This window comes from Schistocerca americana, chromosome 7 (assembly GCF_021461395.2).
Source record: "Schistocerca americana isolate TAMUIC-IGC-003095 chromosome 7, iqSchAmer2.1, whole genome shotgun sequence".
In the NCBI taxonomy this organism is placed as follows: Eukaryota; Metazoa; Arthropoda; class Insecta; order Orthoptera; family Acrididae; genus Schistocerca; species Schistocerca americana.
In genome coordinates this window covers 227,189,817-227,212,814 of record NC_060125.1, presented here as the reverse complement: position 1 = coordinate 227,212,814, position 22,998 = coordinate 227,189,817, and the positions used below count along the sequence as shown (strand labels likewise).

The 22,998-nt window shown below is 44.7% G+C and overlaps 1 protein-coding gene across 5 annotated transcripts in view; it reads right to left on the bottom strand.

Moving 5' to 3' along the window:
• The window catches only part of LOC124622161 (glycine receptor subunit alpha-3), a 588,708-nt gene that overhangs the window by 33,373 nt on the left and 532,337 nt on the right, over positions 1 to 22,998 (bottom strand). For all 5 annotated transcript variants that reach the window (XM_047147805.1, XM_047147803.1, XM_047147804.1 and 2 more), the window contains one exon: positions 12,092 to 12,232. In XM_047147805.1, the coding sequence (XP_047003761.1) occupies positions 12,092 to 12,232 (141 nt within the window). The remainder of the gene's footprint in view (positions 1 to 12,091; positions 12,233 to 22,998) is intronic.

Here is a 22,998-nt window from a genome sequence, read left to right as displayed (position 1 = left end):
GTACATGAACTCGCAAAATTCTCGTATGTGGAGTATTGCAAATCCATTGTGTTACAGAAGAAATGTTACAGCTTGCGTTTGGAAACATGATTAGACGAAATGAATTGTGTATTCAACATAGTGTGCTATATATGAAGGGGAAATGTTACCAAACTCTCGAAAAGTTCTTGACAGATTTACTTAAAATTTTACACGATATGCTACGGAACATTCAGAAGATCAATAGGCTATACCGGGTGGTCCATTGATCGTGGCCGGGCCAAATATCTCACGAAATAAGCGTCCAACGAAAAAACTACAAAGAACGAAACTTGTCTAGGCTGAAGGGGGAAACCAGATGGCGCTATGGTTGGCGCGCTAGATGGCGCTGCCATAGGTCAAACGGATATCAACTGCGTTTTTTAAATAGGAACCCCCATTTTTTATTACTAGTACGTAAAGAAATATGAATGTTTTAGTTGGACCACTTTTTTCGCTTTGTGATAGATAGCGCTGTAATAGTCACAAATATATGGCTCACAATTTTATACGAACAGTTGGTAACAGGTAGGTTTTGTAAATTAAAATACAGAAAGTCGGTACGTTTGAACATTTTATTTCGGTTGCTCCAATGTGATACATGTACCTTTGTGAACTTATCATTTCTGAGAGCGCATGCTGTTACAGCTTGTTTACCTGTAAATACCACATTAATGCAATAAATGCTCAAAATTATGTCCGTCAACCTCAATGCATTTGGCAATATGTGTAACGACATTTCTCTCAACAGCGAGTAGTTCGTTTTCCGTAATGTTCGCACATGCATTGACAATGCGCTAACGCATGTTGTCAGGCGTTGTCGGTGGATCACGACAGCAAAAATCTTTCAACTTTCTCCACAGAAAGATATCCGGGGACGTCAGATCCGGTGAACGTGAGGGCCATGGTATGGTGCTTCGACGACCAATCCACCTGTCATGAAATATGCTATTCAATACCGCTTCAGCCGCACGCGAGCTATGTGCCCGACATCCATAATGTTGGAAGCACATCGCCATTCTGTCATTCAGTGAAACATCTTGTAGTAACATCGGTAGAACATTACGTAGGAAATCAGCATACATTGCACCATTTAGATTGCCATCGATAAAATGAGGGCCAATTATCCTTCCTTCCATAATGCCGCACCATACATTAACCCACCAAGGTCGCTGATGTTCCACTTGTCGCAGCCATCGTGGATTTTCCGTTGCCCAATAGAGCATATTATGCCTGTTTACGTTACCGCTGTTGGTGAATGCAGCTTCGTCGCTAAATAGAACGCGTGCAAAAAATGTCATCGTCCCGTAATTTCTCTTGTGCCCAGTGGCAGAACTGTACACGACGTTCAAAGTCGTCCTCATGCAATTCCTGGTGCATAGAAATATGGTACGGGTGCAATCGATGTTGATGTAGCATTCTCAACACCGACATTTTTGAGATTCCCGATTCTCGCGCAATTTGTCTGCTACTGATGTGCGGATTAGCCGCGACAACAGCTAAAACACCTACTTGGGCATCATCATTTGTTGCAGGTTGTGGTTGACGTTTCACATGTGGATGAACACTTCCTGTTTCCTTAAATAACGTAACTATCCGGCGAACGGTCCGGACACTTGGATGATGTCGTCCAGGATACCGAACAGCATACATAGCACACGCACGTTGGGCATTTTGATCACAATAGCCACACATCAACACGATATCGACCTTTTCCGCAGTTGGTAACCGGTCCACTTTCACACGGGTAATGTATCACGAAAATACCGTCCGCACTGGCGGAATGTTACGTAATACCACGTAGGTATACGTTTGTGACTATTACAGGGCCATCTATCACAAAGCGATAAAGTGGTCCAACTATACCATTCATATTTCCTTACGAACTCCACGAGTATGTAATAAAAATGGGGGCTCCTATTTAAAAAAAAAAACGCAGTTGATATCCGTTTATCCTATGGCAGCGCCATCTCTCCCTTCAAGCTAGACGAGTTTCGTTCTTTGTAGTTATTTCGTTTGATGCTTATTTCGTGAGATATTTGGCCCGGTCACGATCAATGGACCACCCTGTATATATATACGGGGTGAAGCGAAATTCGCACACTCGGGCATCGCAGCGTGACTCCCCACAAGCCAGCGATAAAAAATGTCTGTCACAAAATTTCGTACAGCGAGTACATCCAGCAGGAAAAGGACATTAAAGGGTGGCAGTCTGGCAACACTGTAACCATATGTATGGTAGCTACCTCTGTCAGCACATCCTAATCGTGCTGTACAGTGGGTGCAGGGGATAAAGTCGCTTCAGGAACACTCTTCTGAGTTTAAACACTTCCGCTGGCCACCACACTCCCCAGACATGAACATTATTGAGCACATTTGGGATGCTGTTCAACGTGATGTTCAGATGAGATCTCCACTCCCTTGTACTCTTACGGATTTCTGGACAGCCATGCAGGATTCATGGTGTCAGTTCCCTCCAGCGCTACTTCAGACATTAGTCGAGGCCATGCCACGTCGTGTTGCGGCACTTCTGCGTGCTCGCGGTGGCCCTACACGATATTAGGCAGGTGTAACGGTTTTGGCGTTTGGCTGGCGCGTTACGATACAACCACACGAAGCACAACACAGTACTGCGGGTTGCCTCCGTGTCAAGGCGCCCGCAACTCTGCGGCAGCCCATTCTGCCCGCGACAGCCAGTGCAGTATTGGGGACGCCACATCCGCCGAATGCAGTGCTGCAGTGCCGGCACTGTTCGCTTCTGCGACCCGCGTGATACTAGCGTCACCTTCTAACATTCCTACGCCGCACGGCCTTTTAGGACGCCGCCCAGCACCCTCCAGCAGTGCGAATTGCAGTCTCGACCTCGAAGTGTCGATTTGACATCGACAGTGCAGCCAGTTTATTCACCAGAGGGCAGCTCTGACCAGTGATACCTAAGACACCGCCAATGCCTCCTACTCTGACATGTCTGTGGCCGTGTTTCTTGATAGTGACAGACAGATTACTCAGATTGTAAAATTAAAGAACTGTTATTGTGCTGGTTTAGATTAGATTACATCAATTATTCATTCCATAGACCCATGAAAGAGGGAATCCTCCTGGGTGTGGAACATGTCAGATAAACACATTACAAAAATGTAATTAGAAAAATTTGAGTTTCATTAATGTTAATGATCCTCAGTCAATAAACAATAAAATTATGTACATGAATTAAATTTAAACTTCTAATATTTACAGGTTTAATACTTACATCTGCTTTAATTAAATACGTCATTCAGACATTTGCTAGTTTCTTGGCTATTACAACCAAGTATTGTCAAAAATTAAAGTAAATTATCCATTTCAGTGATCCTCAGTTAAGAACAGTCAGTTTATGTACGAGATTTAAAATTAAACTTCCACTATTTACAGACTTAAAACATACATCTGCTTCCCATACATCCATCATTCACACAGTAGGAACTTGGCTGTTACAACCAAGTATTGTCAAAAATTAAAGTATAATAAATTTTCATTAAAATTGTATACTGCACTTGTTGAGAAACTCATGGATGGACTAGAAGGAGTTGGCCACCAAAAATTCTTTTAAATTATGTTTAAATTGTGCGTTGTCTGAAACTAAACTCATAATGGTTGCTGGTAACTTATTGAAAATATGCGTTGCTGAATACTGGACTCTTTTCTGGGCAAGAGTAAGTGATTTTGAATCTTTATGTATATTGTTCTTATTTCTAGTATTGATACTGTGTACTAAGCAGATAGTTGGAAAACGAGATGTATTATTTACAACAAACTTCATTAAGAATAAATATACTGAGAAGCTGTGGTTAATATGCCCAATTCTTTGAATCGGTTTCGACGTGATGTACTTGGATTCACACTACTCATTATTCTTATTATACGCTTCTGTTCACTAAAATTTTTTCTCTGTTTGTGGAGTTACCCCAAAATATGATACCATATGACATAATGGAGTGAAAATAAGAAAAATATGTTAGTTTTTTATATTTATATCTCCTATGTCTGACCTCATTCGCATTGCAAACACAGACTTGTTTAGGCGCTTTAGCAGTTCGTTAGTATGTTGCTCCCAACTGAATTTATTATCAAATTGTAATCCCAAGAATTTTACACTCTCAACTTCTCCTATTTCCATGTCATCATGTTTTACACACACACCAGAAGGAAATCTCTTGGAAATTCTGAACTGCAAATAGTGGGTCTTTTCAAAGTTTAATGACAGTGAATTGGCTATGAACCACTTATTAATGTCAGTAAAAATTTGATTAGCTGCCCTTTCTAAATTTTCATCAGTTCAGGACGATACTGACATTACCTTTACTCGGAAGCTGTTTCAATTACTGCCTACTTCCCATTTTAGTAATAAAGTTGTGTTGTTTTTGAAATAAGACAGTCTCGGTTGCTGTGCAAGGCATTCAGCATGGAACGGAACCAATTTTAAGTTGTGTTGTTTAGTTTTCTTCTGTGCGTGCGTCGACTACAACGGGGGATACTACATGCCCGTATTATTATTGTGCTATGCCTTTGTTTTATCTCAAGGCCTATATTTCCACAAGACAGCGGATGAGCACCTACGCAACGTTTTATGTTCCTTTTCAGGGCCGGGGATATCCCTACTTTCTTGGCTTGCCCATCCTTGAGACTTATTTAATGGACATATACACTGATGGCTAAGCAGCTTATGTCCACGAATCAGCATAGTTTTAGAAAGCATCAGCTTGTTCTTTTCTCACATGATGTACTGAGAACTATGGACGAAGATCAACAGGCAGATTCCACATTTCTAAATTTCCGGAAAGCATTTGACACGATCACCCGTTGCAGACTGTTGACGAAGGTACGAGCATATGGAGTAAGTTCACAGATATGTGAGTAGCTCGAAGATTTCTTAAACAATAGAACCCAGTACGTTGTCCTCGACGGCGAGTGTTCATCAAAGACAAGAGTATTGCCAGGAGTGCCCCAGGGAAGTGTGATAGGACCGCAGTTGTTCTCTGTATACACAAATGATTTGGCGGACAGGGTGTGTAGCAGTCTGCGGTTGTTTGCTGATGATGTCGAGGTGTACGATAAGGTGTCGAAGCTGAGTGACTGTAGGAAGATACAAGACGACGTAGACAAAATTTCCAGTTGGTGTGATGAATGGCAGCTAGCCCTAAATATGAAAAAATGTAAGTTAATGCAGATGAGTAGGAAGAACAAACCTGTAATGTTCGGATACAGTATTACTAGCGTCCATCTTGACACAGTCAAGTCGTTTAAATATCTGGGCGTAACGTTGCACAGCAATATGAGGTGGAACGGGCAGTAATGATTTACACCAGTGACAGTGTATGAGTGCGCTAAAAAAAAAAAAAAAAGTGCTGTGGTAGAGAAGGCAAATGGTCGACCCCAATTTATTGGGAGAATTTTAGGAAAGAGTGGTTCCCCTGTAAGGGAGACCGCATATAGCCGGCCGCTGTGGCCGAGCGGTTCTAGGCGCTTCAGTCCGGAACCACGTGGCTGCTGCGGTCGCAGGTTCGAATCCTGCCTCGGGCATGGATGTGTGTGATGTCCTTAGGTTAGTTAGGTTTAAGTAGTTCTAAGTTCTAGGGGACTGATGACCTCAGATGTTAAGTCCCATAGTGCTCAGAGCCATTTGAACCATTTTTTTTTCTTTTTTCTTTTTTTTTTTTTTGTAAATCGTTACTGCCATGTACCCACTGTTCGCCTAAATGGACTGGCAACCCCTCAGACACAGATGCATCACGGGTTTGCATATGTACAAGGCGTTGCCTTCCCAGGACTCTGTCGATCATAACAAGGACGACAGACGTCAGGACAAGCATCACCAGAGATCCTTCGTGCCTAGGACCTATTTCCTCCGCCGTATCACGTGCGTGGAACTGGATCGGCACGAATTCCTCCGCGCCCTTGCTACCTAGGACGACGCAAGCCAACAGTCCGCTCCGCCGGAACTCTGGGCCAATTTATGCGCCGGCTCTTAGCAGCCCATCAGTGAGTAGTCTCCGCAACGGAATCTACGACTTTCCAGCCATATTCCGAGACGTACCTGTCGGCCAACTACGCCGAGTGCTCAACTTCCGTCGTTAGCGATTGTCAGTGCCATGGTCTTCAAGGCCCACTACGGTTATTCACCGCGTGTTCAAGGCGTAAGCCTCTTAATGTCTGAGAAGTTATTTTATTTTTTGAGAAGAGTTTTCTTTTGTTATTAAACCTCTCTACTGTGGTCGCAAGAAACCCTTGTTCTTGTTTACCTGTGTCTTATTATTTCTTATCAAGCATCTCCCCGTGGGAGATACAGCAGTTACCACGAACATCAACTTTTGGTTTAGTAGTGAGGTCAGTAACACTCTTAAGAATTCTGAAATCTTCAGAGCCCATTTTACAGAGTGAATTGCTGAAGCCATGGAACGTGAGGCGATATTGGGACATTCCTTCAAGAGCATATGTATGGGAATTGGATATACGCCCTAATCTCTTTCTCTCTCCTGTCTGTCCATCTCCTCCTCCTCCTCCCTCTCCCTCTGTCCATCTGGTTCTCCTTCCCCCTTTTTCTATCACCTCCTCTCTCTGCAACGGCCGCTACCTCTCCTTCCTCTGTCCATCTTCTCCATTGAGCTATCTTTCATTCGTATACCTCTGTCCATCTCTCCCCCCCCCCCCCCCCATCCCCCCTCCGCCCTTACCACACGCTTTGGTTATTGTAAATATACTTCCAGATTATGTAGTAGAATTCTAGTCGTAACCGATATTCCAGAAATAAAACTTTCCTGTTTTCTATTAAAACTGTTTGTGAGGTAGAAAACAGAACAACACATCGTTCTGTACACAAATTATGTTGAAAAATACATGTAACAGGGAAAGAATATACATGACAGAAAAATATTGCTAATGGTTGAAATGTCCCGCTATCGTAATTAAAACAGCCTGCGACGAAGGAAACAATGCCGCCCATATTTACAGCAGAGCATTTTCCTTCTCGCAGTCGGTTGTAACAGAAACCTTGTACATTGTTGTTTAAAAGATATGTAATGGTTCAAATGGCTCTGAGCACTATGGGACCCAACTGCTTTGGTCATCAGTCCCCTAGAACTTAGAACTACTTAAACCTAACTAACCTAATGACATCACACACATCCATGCCCGAGGCAGGATTCGAACCTGCAACCGTAGCGGTCGCGCGGTTCCAACACAAACACTTAGTCATTTCGAGACAGGTGAAAATCCATGAACCCGCCGGGAATCGAACCCGGGATCCCATGCTCGGGAAGCGAGAACGCGACCGCGAGACCAGAACTTAGAACTAATTAAACCTAACTAACCTAAGGACATCACACACATCCATGCCCGAGGCAGGATTCGAACCTGCGACCGTAGCAGTCGCACGGTTTCGGACTGCGCGCCTAAAAGATATGTAGTCTATGTCAATCCGCATAGAGCATCGTTTAGTATTTGATCGGTCAACAACGTTTCGAGATTTTTGTTAACACCGTATCACTATTACATATATCGTACTCAAGAGCCAAAGAAACTGCTACATCTGCCTAATATCGTGTAGGGCCCCCGCGAGCACGCAGAAGTGCCGCAACACGACGTGACATGGACTCGACTAATGTATGAAGCAGAGTTGGAGGGAATTGACACTATGAATCCTGTAGGGCTGTCCATAAATCCGTAAGAGTACGAGCGGGTGGAGACCTCTTCTGCACAACACGTTGCAAGGCATCCCAGATATACTCAACAATGTTCAGATCTGGGAGTTTGGTGGCTATCGGAAGTGTTTAAACTCAGAAGAGTGTTACTGGAACCGCTGTGTAACAATTCTGGACGTAAGGCGTGACGCATTGTCCTGCTGGAACTGCCCGTCTGAATGCATTATGGACATGAATGGATGCAGGTGATGAGACTGGATGCTTATGTACGTGCCACCTGTCGGAGTCGTGTCTAGATGTGTCAGGGGTCCCATATCACCCCAACTGCACACACCCCACAACGTTACAGAGCCTCTTCCACCTTGAACAGTCCCCTGCTGACATGCAGGGTCCATGGATTCAAGAGGTTGTCTCCATACCCGTACACGTCCGTCCACTCGATACAATTATAAACGAGACTCGTCCGACAAGGCAACATGTTTCCAGTCATCAACAGTCCAATGTCGGTGCTTACGAGCCCAGGTGAGGCGCAAAGCTTTGTGTCGTGCAGTTATCAAGGGTGTACGAGTGGACCTTCGACTCCGAAAACCCACATCGAAGATTTTTTGTTGAATGGTTCGCACGTCGACACTTGTTGATGGCCCAGCATTGAAATCTATAGCAATTTGAAGGACTGCACTTCTGTCACCTTGAACGATTCTCTTCAGTCGTCGTTGGTCACGTTCTTGCAGGATCTTTTTCCGGCCGCAGAGATGTCGGAGATTTGGTGTTTTACCGGACTGCTGATATTTACGGTACACTCGTGAAATGGTCGTACGGGAACATCCCCACTTCATCGCTACCTCGGAGATGCTGTGTCCCATCGCTCGTACGCCGACTACAACACCTCGCTGAAACTCACTTCAATCTTGATAACGTGCCATTGTAGCAACAGTAATCGATCTAACAACTGCGCCAGACACTTGTCTTATATAGGCGTTGCCGACCGCAGCGCCGTGTTCTACCTGTTTACATATCTCTGTATTTGAATACGGATGCCTATAACAGTTTCTTTGGGGCTCAGTGCATATTTATACACTATGAATATTAAAAAATATATATCCTATATTCGTCGAAATGTTTATCGTAGCAATGTGAAAAAATTCGAAGTAAAGTGGCGAAGTTCCTTTTGAAATTTTTGGTATCAATGTTTACCCTTTATACATTACAAATGTACTTAGATATTATATGTATTAAAAATATATAGCCTAATGCCCGTCTGAATGTTAGAGCATCGTGACCGCGCCGTTTGAGGCAGCGTGTCACGGACTGCGCGGTTTCTCCCGCCGGAGGTTCGAGTCCTCCCTCGGGCCTGGCTGTATGTGTTGTTCTTAGCATAAGTTGGTTTCGGTGGTGTGTTAAGTCTCGGGACCGAAGACCTCAGCAGTTTGGTCCCTTACGAACTCAAACACATTTGAACATTTTTTTTAGAGCATCTCGTAGAATTTAAAGTGACTCTGTTAAAAACGTTTCGACATTCTTCATAACAATTTTCCCCCTCTATTCATTATATATACCGTGTATTTATATATTATATTTATCGAAAATATACACCGGCAGTCTATAACTGTCCAAATGTCTACAAGGGAACTGTGTAAAAATCTGAAGTATATCGGCCAAGGAAGTTTCGAGATTTTCGGTAACAACATTTTCTCTTTAGATGTTACATATTTATTTATAAATTACATATATTCAAAAATAGATGCATAAAAACATATACATATTCACATGCAACGTTGTGTAAAGATTTCGAAGCAGTCGACCGGCAACCTTTCGAGTTTTGGAAGCACAGACATACGAAGGCTCAGTATAGCCAGTGACCGTTTCTACAGCAGTGGCAATTTGTGCTTTGGGCCCTTATGGAAGTGAATATAAGAGAAACCAGTGAAACAGCTTTTAGCAAATGTTCGTTATAAAGTATAGGATTAGAGTACTCACAGAGCTCGCTCACAATAAGATCAACAGATGTCAGGAGCGTGCTTCAATCTCAAAATCTACGGCGGTGTGTTTTAGGCTGGGGATGGGAAAATTTTTCGAGCTGTCGATATATATTTTATCGATTTTTTTTGTAAGACATAGATGTTATTGAGACGAAAATATCAGTATTTTGCTACATTGGTATTTTTGACCCACATCCATGCGAGAGACGTCTCGAGAGTGTAACATTTCCGCTATGTGTTCTTCTCAAAAATATTGTACTCAACATAAACATAGTAGACAACAAGAGTCCATTTTCCATTAAATATCAGTTGAGTAATGTGTGTGACTTTTGTGCCGAGTCTACTTTAGTTTTACAGTACGTCTATCTTTTCTTGACTCAGGAACTTAGGGGGTAGGGAAAGCGCACATTCTGCCTCATGGGTTGGAGCAGGGAGTGGTAATTTCCACCATTCTTATACAGTGCTGTCACCAAACGTGTTCGTTTTACACCTTGTACCTATCATTTGTACTGGTAGAAATGAGGCACGGAAGTAACAAACTCTCCTGGATATGCAGTACAGATACATTCTGGTTCAAATCCGGTGCTCATTTATAGTACTGAATATCAAATTAAACTGAGCCCTCGTAAGGCACTTACTGTTGGAGTGCAAAGGTTGGTAGTAGGTGGAATGGGCTACAAATCTTCCGATGAGAAATATACGAGGAGCGTTTGAAAAGTCCGTGCAAAAATAAAAACTACTTAAGTGTTTGGGGTAAACCTTTTCTTATTTTTCGACATAGTCTCCTTTTAGACTTATACACTTCGTCCCCTGTTATAATATTTTGATCCCTCCCGAATAATAGGAATTGTCCACGCCTGCAAAATAGCTATTAGTTGCTGCAATCACTTCCTCGTTTGAATAAAATCTTTGTCCCGCCAGCCATTTCTTCAAATTGGGGAACAAATAGTAGTCTGAGGGAGCCAAGTCTGGAGAATAGGGGGGATGTTAAAAGAGTTGGAATCCTATTTCCATTAATTTTCTGACTACACCTGCTGAGGTGTGTGCTGGTCCATTGTTGTGATGGAAAAGAACTTTTTTGTGGTCCAATTGCCGGCGTTTTTCTTGCAGCTCGGTTTTCAAACGGGGAATAATATGCACTTGTAATACTTTTACCCTTTTCCAGATAGTCGATAAACATTATCCCTTACGAATCCCAACGCCATAACCTTTCCAGCTGAAGGACTGTCTTCGCCTTTTTTGGTGCAGATTCTCCATTGATAACCCATTGGTTAGATTGCTGTTTGGTCTCAGGAGTATAGTAATGTATCCATGTTTCATCCACAGTGATGAAACGATGCTTTAAGTCCTGCAGATGCTTCCTGAACGGCTGCAAACCATCCTTGCAACACTTCACACGATTCCGTTTTTTGTCAAGCGTGAGCAATCGCGAAACCCATCTTGCGGATAGCTTTCTCAAGTCCAAATGTTTGTGCAAAATATTATGTACCCTTTCATTCGAGATGTCCACAGCACTAGCAATCTCACGCACCTTAACTCTTCTGTCATCCATCGCCATATCATGGATTTTATCAATGATTTCTGGAGTCATAACCTCCACAGAGCGTCCAGAATGTTCAGCATCACTTGTGCCAATATGGCCACTCCGAAAATTTTAAAACCAGTTATAAACTGTTCTAATCGAAGGTGCAGAGTCACAGTAATGTTTATCAAGCTTCTCTTTAGTCTCCTGAGGCGTTTTGCCTTTCATAAAGTAATGTTTAATCACCACACGAAATTCTTTGTCGTCCATTTTTTGACAATCACTCGACTTCCTTGATTCATAGGAATGCCAAAAACAAAGAAATAGACCAATATGGCTGAAACTTGGTGTGCGTTCTTTCCAAAGATGCTACTAACTAAACATGACCTCGATACGCGCCGGTGGCGCCATCTCTCGGACTTTGAATGGACTTTTCAAACGCCCCTCGTAGTGTCTATGAGTCAAGGAAAGATAGACAAGAAATATATCACATTCGATATTTAATATTTCATATTGATTGACTGAAATATCGATTACTTACATATTAGCGACTTGTATACTTCTTGTAATGTTAAAATCAACATTTAGCTATATCGATATTTTTGGATGTACCTACTTTAGGCCCCTACAGTTCTCAGCGCCTCATTTAATGATATGTTCATGGAAAAATGTAGAGCGATTAATCTTGAGTTTATTAGGAAGTCCGCAGTATTTTGCGGGAAGGAAGGAAAATTGGGTTTAACATGGATCGTGTTAGGGAAATCACGGAAAACCTAAATCTGGGAGGCCGGACGCGAGTTAGAACAGTTTGTCTCCCGAATGCGAGTGCAGTGTGATAACCACTGCGCCGCCTCGCTCCGTTATGTTGTAGGAAGCGCAGGTGTTGGCGTACATACCATGGGCAGCAGGCGTGGCAGGTTGACGCCGCGGTGCGACTTCTCTCGCTGGTAGCGGACCTCCAACACCTTCACCACGACAAACTCGCCCAGGGCCGCGAAAACAAACACCATGCAGCCGGCCATCCAGAGGTCCAGCGCCTGCGGGCACACAACCATACTTGTACCTGTCATACACTGAAGCGCCAAAGAAACTGGTATAGGCATATGTATTCAAATACAGAGCTATGTAAACAGGCAGGATAGGGCGCCGCGGGCGGCAACGCCTATATAAGACAAGTGTCTGGCGCAGTTGTTAGATCGGTTACTGCTGCTACAATGGCACGTTATCAAGATTGAAGTGAGTTTGAACGAGGTGTTATAGTCGGCGCACGAGCGATGAAGTGGGTATTTTCCCGTACGACCATTTCACGAGTGTACCGTGAATATCAGCAGTCCGGTAACATATCAAATCTCCGACGTCGCTGCGGCCGGAAAAGGTCCTGCAAGAACGGGACTAAACACGACTGAAGAGAATCGTTCAACGTGACAGGAGTGCAACCCTTCCGCAAATTGCTGTAGATTTCAATGCTGGGCCACCAACAAGTGTCAGCGTGCGAACCTTTCAACAAAACATCATCCATATGGGCTTTCGGAGCTGAAGGCCCTCTCGTGCAACCTTGATGACTGCATGGCACAAAGCTTTACGCCTCGCCTGGGTCCGTCAACTGTAAACATGTTGTTTTATCGGACGAGTCTCGTTTCAAACTGCATCGAGTGGATGGACGTATACGGGTATGGAGACAGCCCCATGACGCTATGGATTCTGTATGTCAGGAGGGGACTGTTAAAGTTCGTAGAGGCTCTGTAACGGAGTGGGGCGTGTGTAGTTGGAGTGATATGGGACCCCTGACACGTCTAGATATGATTCTGACAGGTGACACGTACGTAAGCATCCTGTCTGATCACCTGCATCCATTCTGACGTACTTGCGCAATTCCAGCAGGACAATGCAACACCTCACACGTCCAGAATTGCTACAGAGCGACTCCAGAAATACTTTTCTGAGTTTAAACGCTTCCACTGGCTATCAAATTCCGCAGACATAAACATTATTGAGCATATCTGGGATGTCTCGCAAAGTGCTGTTCAGAAGAGATCTCCACTCCCTTGTACTCTTACGGGTTTATGGCCAACCCTGCAAGATTCATGGTGTCAGTTCCCTCCAGCACTATTTGAGGTATTAGTCAAGTCAATGCCACGTCGTGTTGCGGAACTTCTGCGTGCTCGCGGGGCCCTACCCGATATTAGGGAGGTCTACCAGTTTGTTTGGCTCTTCATTGTATTTAGTCCACATTGGAGTGAGATATTGCTCTGCTTCCAGCATTAAAAACAGTTTTGTACACAATAATTCATAACTTGAAGTGCACTAAACATAAAGTGTCAAGCGACCTAAGTTTCCACTGCAAACTCTCCAAATTAAGTGATGTAGATTTCTTAATTTCGAAACATCCCAATAACTATGACCAATGTAGGGAAATGAACCACTTTATTATCAAACCACAATGTGAGACTATAAAGTATGAAAGCACCGAAGTTTTCAACCAAATAGATGACTTGATAAATATTATGAATGTGACATTGTGCGTTTCATTACTTTTGTGCAGAAACAAAAGATTTACCAAATCACCAATTTCAGAAGTAGATGTAGCTTTGCTTTATTTGCATAAAATGTTTTTATAGAGGTGCAACATCATAGTCTGTTTACCAATAACTGCGGTTCTATGTCTTTTTTTCGGCAAAGTTCAATCCAACTGCAGATATGTACAGGATTTATGTCTATTGGACCAACTCGTTGTTGTAAAGTATTCACGAAAGTTGTATACTTTCGCAGATTATTTCGAAACATGCTGAAACATTTTTTTGTATCTGTCATTGTAAAAGTTTTTAGTCATAAAAATTAGCTATTCTATAGATTTCAGTTGATATGATTTATTATAAATGCCACATCATTCAAATATTTTTCCGAATGTGATTTATGTAATATTTCATGGAAATTTATTGTTCACTAAACAGAAAACTATTACTTTGTTCTGACAATGCACTTAACTTTATTCTAAATAGGTCAATGCTTTGTAAAGGCTACATACACTGAGGTAACAACAGTCATGGGATACCTCCTAAGATCGTGTAGGACGTCCTTTTGCCCGGCCCAGTGCAGCAACTCGACGAGGCATGGATTCAACAAGTCGTTGGAAGTCCCTTGCAGAAATATTGAGACATGTTGCCTCTATATCCGCCCATAACCGCGAAAGTGTTGCCGCTACAGGATTTTGTGTACGAACCGACCTCTCGGTTATGTCCCGTAAATCTTCGATGGGATTCATGTTGGGAGATCTGGGTAGCGAAATCATTCACTCGAATTTTCCAGAATGTTCTTCAAACCAGTTGCGAACAATTGAAGCCCGGTGACATGGCACACTGTCATCCATAAAAATTTTGTCGTTGTTTGGGAATGTGAAGTCCGTGAGTGGCTGCCAATGGTCTCCAAGTAGCCGATCATGAACATTTCCAGTCAGTGAGCAGTTCAGTTGGACCAGAGGGCCCAGTCTGTTCGATGCAGCAGAGCCCACACCATTATGGAGCCAGCTTGTACAGTGCTTTGTTGACAACTTGGATCCATGGCTTCTTGGGGTCTGCGCTACTCTAACTCTACCATCAGTACTAATCAACTGAAATTGGTACTCATCCGATCAGGCCACGGTTTAATGTTCTCTGGGGTCCAATCTAAACTCATGCTCATAAATTAAGGATAATGCTGATACATGGTGAAACAACGCTCTGGTGGGCGGTTTGTGGGTTTAAATCACCTCGGGGTATGACCATGCGGTGCATTTGACCTGCGATCGTCGCATGGTGGTGCTGGCAGCAGTCTGCATATGCAGAGGTTTGTTGGTGCATGTCAGAGTACGGTGCAGCGAGTAAGTGTGCAGAAGTTTTCAGACGTGCTAATGGTGACTGTGCCGGCCGCTGGTGGCCGAGCGGTTCTGGCGCTACAGTCTGGAACCGCGCGACCGCTACGGTCGCAGGTTCGAATCCTGCCTCGGGCATGGTTGTGTGTGTTGTCCTTAGGTTGGTTAGGTTTAAGTAGTTCTAAGTTCTAGGGGACTTATGACCTCAGCAGTTGAGTCCCATAGTGCTCAGAGCCATTTGAACCATTTTTTGAATGGTGACTGTGTGTTGCAAATGGCTCACGTTATGTGGGGTAGAATACTAGGGCGACTGGAGGCTGGTCAAACAGCAGATCGTGACACGGGCCCTTCGTGTGCCACAAAGTGTGACCTAAAGATTATGGCAACGATTCCAGTAGACAGGAAACGTGTCCAGGCGCTACAGTACGGGATGTCCACAGTGTACAACACCACAAGAAGACCGATATCTCATCATCAGTGCCAGCAGACAGCCACGGAGTACTGCAGGTAGCCTTGCTCGGGACCTTACCACAGCCACTCGAACAGTTGTCTCCAGACACACCGTCTGTAGACGATGAACAGACATGGTTTATTCGCCCAGATACCTGCAAGGTGCATTCCACTGACCCCTGGTCACAGGAGAGCCCGTAAAACCTGGTGCCAAGAACACAGTATATGGTCATTGGAACAGTGGTCCCAGGTAATGTTTACAGACGAGTCCAGGTATAGTCTGAACAGTGATTCTCGCCGGGTTTTCATCTGGCGTGAACCAGGAACGAGATACCAACCCCTTAATGTCCTTGAAAGGGACAAGTATGGAGGTCGTGATTTGATGGTGTGGGGTGGGATTATGATTTGTGCACGTACACCCCTGCAGGTCTTTGAGAGAGGAACTGTAACATGTAACAGGACAGGTGTATCGGGACGTCATTTTGCACCAGTATGTCCACCTTTTCAGGGGTGCAGTGGGTCCCACCTTCCTCCAGGTGGATGATAACGCACGGCCCCACCGGGCTGCCATCGTGGAGGAATACCTTGAAACAGAAGATATCCGGCGAATGGAGTGGCCTGTCTGTTCTCCAGACCTAAACCCCATCGAGCACGTGTGGGATGTTCTCAGACGATGTATCGCTACACGTCTTCAAACCCCTACGACACTTCAGGAGCTCCAACAGGCACTGGTGCAAGAATGGGAGGCTGTACCCCAGCAGCTGCTCGACCACCTGATCCAGAGTATGCCAACCCGTTGTGCGGCCTGTGTATGTGTGCATGGTGATCATATCCCATATAAAACTTACCAGCCAAAACTGTCCAATAAATCGCGGGTCTGACCTGCGGTGTGAGGTCTTGCATTGTCATGGAGAAGGACAATTCTCTTTGTCAGCACGCCATGTTTTTGTTTTGAATCGCTCTGAATAGCTTTCTCAGGCTTTGGCAGTATGCTTCTGCATTGATAGTGGTTCCTTGTTGCATGAAGTCGACCAACAAAACACCATTCATATCCCAAAACACCGACGCCATGATTTTGCGCTGGGACAGAGTCTGTTTGGCCTTCACCTTTACAGGCGAGTGTGTCTGCCTCCATTCCATGCTCTGTTGCTTCGATTCGGGCGTGATATGCGAAACCCATGTTTCGTCTCCAATTACGATCTGATTCAAGAAGCCGTCACCTTCTTCGTGATAACGAGTCAAGAACTTCATCGCACACTCAGATCTTTGGTTTTCGTTGTCCTCTGTTAGGAATTTCGGGACCCACCGGGAGCACAGTTTCCTAAACTTAAGGTGTTCAGAAACAGTGTTGTAAAGCACTGATCTCGACACGTCAGGAAATTCGTTTGAGAGACCTGTTATTGTGAAGCGTCCGTTCTCACGAATCCTAGCTTCAACTGAAACCACCAAATCGTCTGTAATCAAAGAAGGGTGACTGGTGCAGTCCTCATCATGCACGTTGTCACGGCCATCTTTGAATTCCCATACCCACTTACGCACTTTGCTTTCACTCATAACAGTATCACCGTACACTTCGCAAATGTGTCGATGAATTTCTGCAGAGACAGGTTCCTTGCTGACAAAAACCGTATCAATGAGCGAATCTCACATGCGGCGGGCGAGCTGATAGTCTTAAACATTTTAAAAGCACAGAACAAGAGCCGTACAGGTTAGCTACAGAGCTGTAACTGAGCAAGTTGTTCCCGAGACATGCCAGTCCACGACGCCCGCGCTCGTTGTGGTATGAGCGCGAACTACTAGTGTCTACAACAAAACGGACGTTACTTAAAAAACACGCCTCGTAAAATAACGTTTACCATTATTTTATTCCTTTGATTTTTTGCACGTATCAAAACGTAAGTTTAAATAAAATTGTTAATAATAGAAAAACAGTATGTCATTGTAATCATTAATCTGTACAATTCATTTTGTAGAATGTACTAGAAGTTAATGTTTTAATATATGGATTCGAATAAGCACCAAATTATCTTTCAATAGTTGGCAGTCAATACGTGCAGTAGTCTTTGTTTCAGCGAGCCTACAGCATGACTTCTTGTCTCATAAAGGCGCGAGTAAAAAGCTCTCTTTAGTGCTAACAATCTGAACGAAGTATTTTTACTGTTGTGCCACGTCAAAATGTGAAATAAAACATGTGCTGTCATATCGTGAAAAAGTGTGTTCATTTGTTAGGAGAACGTCCGACGCCTGAAATCATCGTCCAGCAAAACGATGAGCATTGCATTAAAGATATCCAAAATGATGAGAACATCTTTCTTTAAATTATTATTCATCGAAATTTTTACTAAGTGTTCTCTTTCTTTGAACTCTAAAAATTTATTACATTAGCAATTTATGATGCTAGACGTGTACGTCATTCAGATACAAAACTGTAAGACATGTTTTTCACGTAATTTTGGAAACTGGATCATTTAATCTCCCTCCAGTCTCGCCTGTTGCTTCCCAACCGTGCAGCCTGCTTCGGCCGACAAAGCTCCGCTGGTAGTGGTTCTGGCTCAATGAACAGGCAACACAGCGAACCCGTGGAACAACTGTGATTGGCTGACGCAACGCTCCTGCCAATCGACTCACTGAAATGTCAATTACAAATTTATTGTATTCGGACTGATCTGCCTGCAGACTGGGCGAGAGGAGGTAGGAACACTAGATTTAACATCTCGATGACGTCACTCAACAGCGGAAAGGCCAATGCACCTGACGGATACCAATACGATTCCACACAGAATATGCGAAAGACTACTGCAGCTCCTCTTACAGCAGCACTGTGCCATAGGTCCCTGGAGGGGCGAAGTGTTTCTAGTGTTTGGAAAAAAGAGACTAACGTTGTTCAAGTTTTCAAGAAACGTTGTTCTTCTACACTATTTACAATAGTATGCCAACGCTGACGTAACTTTTCGATTCAGGGACTGTAAAAACCAGGTGGTTTTAGACAAAGAACACGTCGAGCTATGTTCGGAGCGCGTTTTCATCTAAAAAGCAAGCTCCTTGAAGGTTGTTCCTTAGAGGACGAGAAAGATGAAAACTGAGGGCGCAAGTCCAAATGAATAAGCTGGTTGCGGAATTACTTCCCAACCCAACTTCTGTTCAAATGGTTCAAATGGCTCTGAGCACTATGGGACTTAACATCTCAGGTCATCAGTCCCCTAGAACTTAGAACTACTTAAACCTAACTAACCTAAGGACATCACACACATCCATGCCCGAGGTAGGATTCGAACCTGCGACCGTAGTGGTCGCGCGGTTCCAGACTGAAGCGCCTAGAACCGCTCGGCCACAACGCCGGCTAATTGATGCCGACCAAGCAGATTAAAACTGTGTGCCGGACCGAGACTCGAACTCGGAACCTTTGCCTTTCGCGGGCAAGTGCTCTACGAACTGAGCTACCCTAGCACGACTCACGCCCCGTCCTCACAGCTTTACTTCTGCCAGTACCTCGTCTCCTACGTTCCAAACTTCGCAGGAGAGCTTCTGCAAAGTTTGGAAGGTAGGAGACGAGGTACTGGCAGAAGTAAAGCTTTGAGGACGGGGCGTGAGTCGTACTTGGGTAGCTCAGTTGGTAGAGCACTTGCCCGCGATAGGCAAAGGTTCCGAGTTCGAGTCTCGGTCCGCAAAACAGTTTTAAACTGCCAGGAAGTTTCAGTACAGAGTAAATTTGGTAACAGCTGTACTGCACGTGATTGTAATTTTGGTTTCTGGCTTGTAGGATTATTTGAAAGTGCATCCTGACCAGTAACTAGTTGTCAAGTAAATAAAAGTGAAATTTGTAACTTTAATTGTTTTCCTTTTGTACGAATTTCATATGTTAATTACGTTGTTTTGAGCAAGGAGAACTATCAATAACTTCCACAGGTAAAAGAGTCACTGTACGCGAATTTTCAGTTTGATAGCATTAGCCATTAATTATTTAGTTAAAATCCACAATATGGCGGCTAGTGAGAACCAGCCCTTGTAAAGTTCGAGTGCTGCTACTTCGTTAGAAGCTCCACTCCACCACGCACAGTGGGTGAGAACTAGCCGTTGCAAGGTTTGAGTGCTGTCACTCCGTTAAAAGTTCCCCTCCACCACGCGCAGTGGGTATCAACTGAATGGCCCATCGACGGTGCCTTCCGGATACAGGGGTGGATACAGGCCCTGCCATAATCCTCGCTAGAGAGTTAGTAACATGCACTCTTAGGCAGTCTCCTCTGAAACCTAATTAATAAAACTGCGACCACACATCGCCAACTTCATTCTTTGCCTACGCTTCGTCCGGATCAGATCGTGTTGGGGACGAGTTGTACTGTATAGAACCAAGAAGATGGTTCGTTACAAAAATTGTTCAAATGGATCTAAGCGCGATGGGACTTAACATCTGAGGTTATCAGTCCCCTAGACCTGTAACTACTTAAACCTAACTAACCTAAGGACATCACACACATCCATGCCCGAGACACGATTCGAACCTGGGACCGTAGCAGCAGCGCGGTTCCGGACTGAAGCGCCTAGAACCGCTCGGTCACAGTTGCCGACTGGTTCGTTACACTGACTCGTTAGCGTATGGTATAAAGCTTTGTTCCGATACAGACGTGGTTAGCAAGTATTGGCGAGCCGAGGAAGTGAAGCATTCCTCTGCGCAATAAGCCATGATTGACGGAATATTAGTTTCACCAACAGTGCCACGATATTTATAATTCACCGCCCCCGAGGCCGCAGCAACGTCTGTTGCCGCCGCTTCCTATCCAGAACTTGCAGCCAAGCCAGGTAAATAACATACGAGATCTGTTAAAAAAATTCCTGAACATTCGTAATTTCGCACCAATGGTGTGTTGGAGCGAAATGCTAACATAAGGAAAAGAAAGGAGTGATTGAACCCAGACAAAACAGCAGCTACCCGTACAAAGACCTGCGCGCATCCAGAAAACATAATGTAATGCATCTGGTGGAACAGCAACGTTGTGGTGTGGAATTGCTTCCGCAAGGTGTGACATCACTGGTGACATTTTTACTGTCAACAAGTGAGACGCGTTGCAGACGCAGTTCAGGAACAACGACCGGGAAGGCTACTCCAAGATATCTCCCGCCCGCTTTCTACTAGACTGTGCTACTGACAACATGACTCGTGCTTATGATGTTATTTATCTACACTCCTGGAAATGGAAAAAAGAAGACATTGACACCGGTGTGTCAGACCCACCATACTTGCTCCGGACACTGCGAGAGGGCTGTACAAGCAATGATCACACGCACGGCACAGCGGACACACCAGGAACCGCGGTGTTGGCCGTCGAATGGCGCTAGCTGCGCAGCATTTGTGCACCGCCGCCGTCAGTGTCAGCCAGTTTGCCGTGGCATACGGAGCTCCATCGCAGTCTTTAACACTGGTAGCATGCCGCGACAGCGTGGACGTGAACCGTATGTGCAGTTGACGGACTTTGAGCGAGGGCGTATAGTGGGCATGCGGGAGGCCGGGTGGACGTACCACCGAATTGCTCAACACGTGGGGCGTGAGGTCTCCACAGTACATCGATGTTGGCGCCAGTGGTCGGCGAAAGGTGCACGTGCCCGTCGACCTGGGACCGGACCGCAGCGACGCACGGATGCACGCCAAGACCGTAGGATCCTACACAGTGTCGTAGGGGACCGCACCGCCACTTCCCAGCAAATTAGGGACACTGTTGCTCCTGGGGTATCGGCGAGGACCATTCGCAACCGTCTCCATGAAGCTGGGCTACGGTCCCGCACACCGTTAGGCCGTCTTCCGCTCACGCCCCAACATCGTGCAGCCCGCCTCCAGTGGTGTCGCGACAGGCGTGAATGGAGGGACGAATGGAGACGTGTCGTCTTCAGCGATGAGAGTCGCTTCTGCCTTGGTGCCAATGATGGTCGTATGCGTGTTTGGCGCCGTGCAAGTGAGCGCCACAATCAGGACTGCATACGACCGAGGCACACAGGGCCAACACCCGGCATCATGGTGTGGGGAGCGATCTCCTACACTGGCCGTACACCACTGGTGATCGTCGAGGGGACACTGAATAGTGCACGGTACATCCAAACCGTCATCGAACCCATCGTTCTACCATTCCTAGACCGGCAAGGGAACTTGCTGTTCCAACAGGACAATGCACGTCCGCATGTATCCCGTGCCACCCAACGTGCTCTAGAAGGTGTAACTCAACTACCCTGGCCAGCAAGATCTCCGGATCTGTCCCCCATTGAGCATGTTTGGGACTGGATGAAGCGTCGTCTCACGCGGTCTGCACGTCCAGCACGAACGCTGGTCCAACTGAGGCGCCAGGTGGAAATGGCATGGCAAGCCGTTCCACAGGACTACATCCAGCATCTCTACGATCGTCTCCATGGGAGAATAGCAGCCTGCATTGCTGCGAAAGGTGGATATACACTGTACTAGTGCCGACATTGTGCATGCTCTGTTGCTTGTGTCTATGTGCCTGTGGTTCTGTCAGTGTGATCATGTGATGGATCTGACCCCAGGAATGTGTCAATAAAGTTTCCCCTTCCTGGGACAATGAATTCACGGTGTTCTTATTTCAATTTCCAGGACTGTATATTTGACGATGCTGGTGCTGATTTTGCATTTAACATTTGACGATGCCACTATGGCTGCAGTACATTAGGACTTTGTTTTTATAAAACAGATCTGATGATGGTCATTATAGACCGAAACCGGTAATCTGTTAACAAAACATTTGTGACCATAAACGTAAATTAAAGGAAATTTATTGTATATACGGGTCACTGTTTTATTCGCGACAATGTCGCAGCTTGTGTCACAATTAAGTGCCTGGCAGAGGGTTCATCGAACCACCTCCACGCTATTTCTCTACCGTTCCACTCTCGAATAGCGCGCGGGAAAAACTAAAACTTAAATATTTCCGAGCGAGCTCTGATTTCTCTTATTTTATTACTACGATCACTTCTTCCTATGAAGATGGGCGTCAACAAAATATTTTCGCATTAGGGGGAGAAAGTTGGTGATTAAAACTTCGTGAAGAGATCTCATAGCAACCAAAAAGTTTTGTTCTAACGACTGCCACCCTAATTTTCGAATCATATGTGTGACGCTCCCTCACCTGTTTCACTATAATACAAAACGAGCTGCCCTTCTTTGAACTTTTTCAATGTCCTTCGTCAGTCTTGTCTGGTAAGGACCCCACACCGCACAGCAGAGTGTAGGCAGTCTCTTTACTAGATTTGTTCTGTGCTGCCAATAGAAGACAGTCTTTGGTTCGCCTTCCCCTGAAAAGTTTCTATGTATCGTTCCAATTTAAGTTGTTTGGAATTTTAATCCCTAGGGATTTAGTTGAATTGACAGCCTTTAGATTTGTGTGACTTATAGTAGAACAGAAATTTAATGGATTCCTTTCAGTACTCATGTGGAAGACCTCATAATTTCCTCAACATGTAGGTATCTCGTCTAAATCATTTTGCAATTGGTTTCGGTCTTTCAAC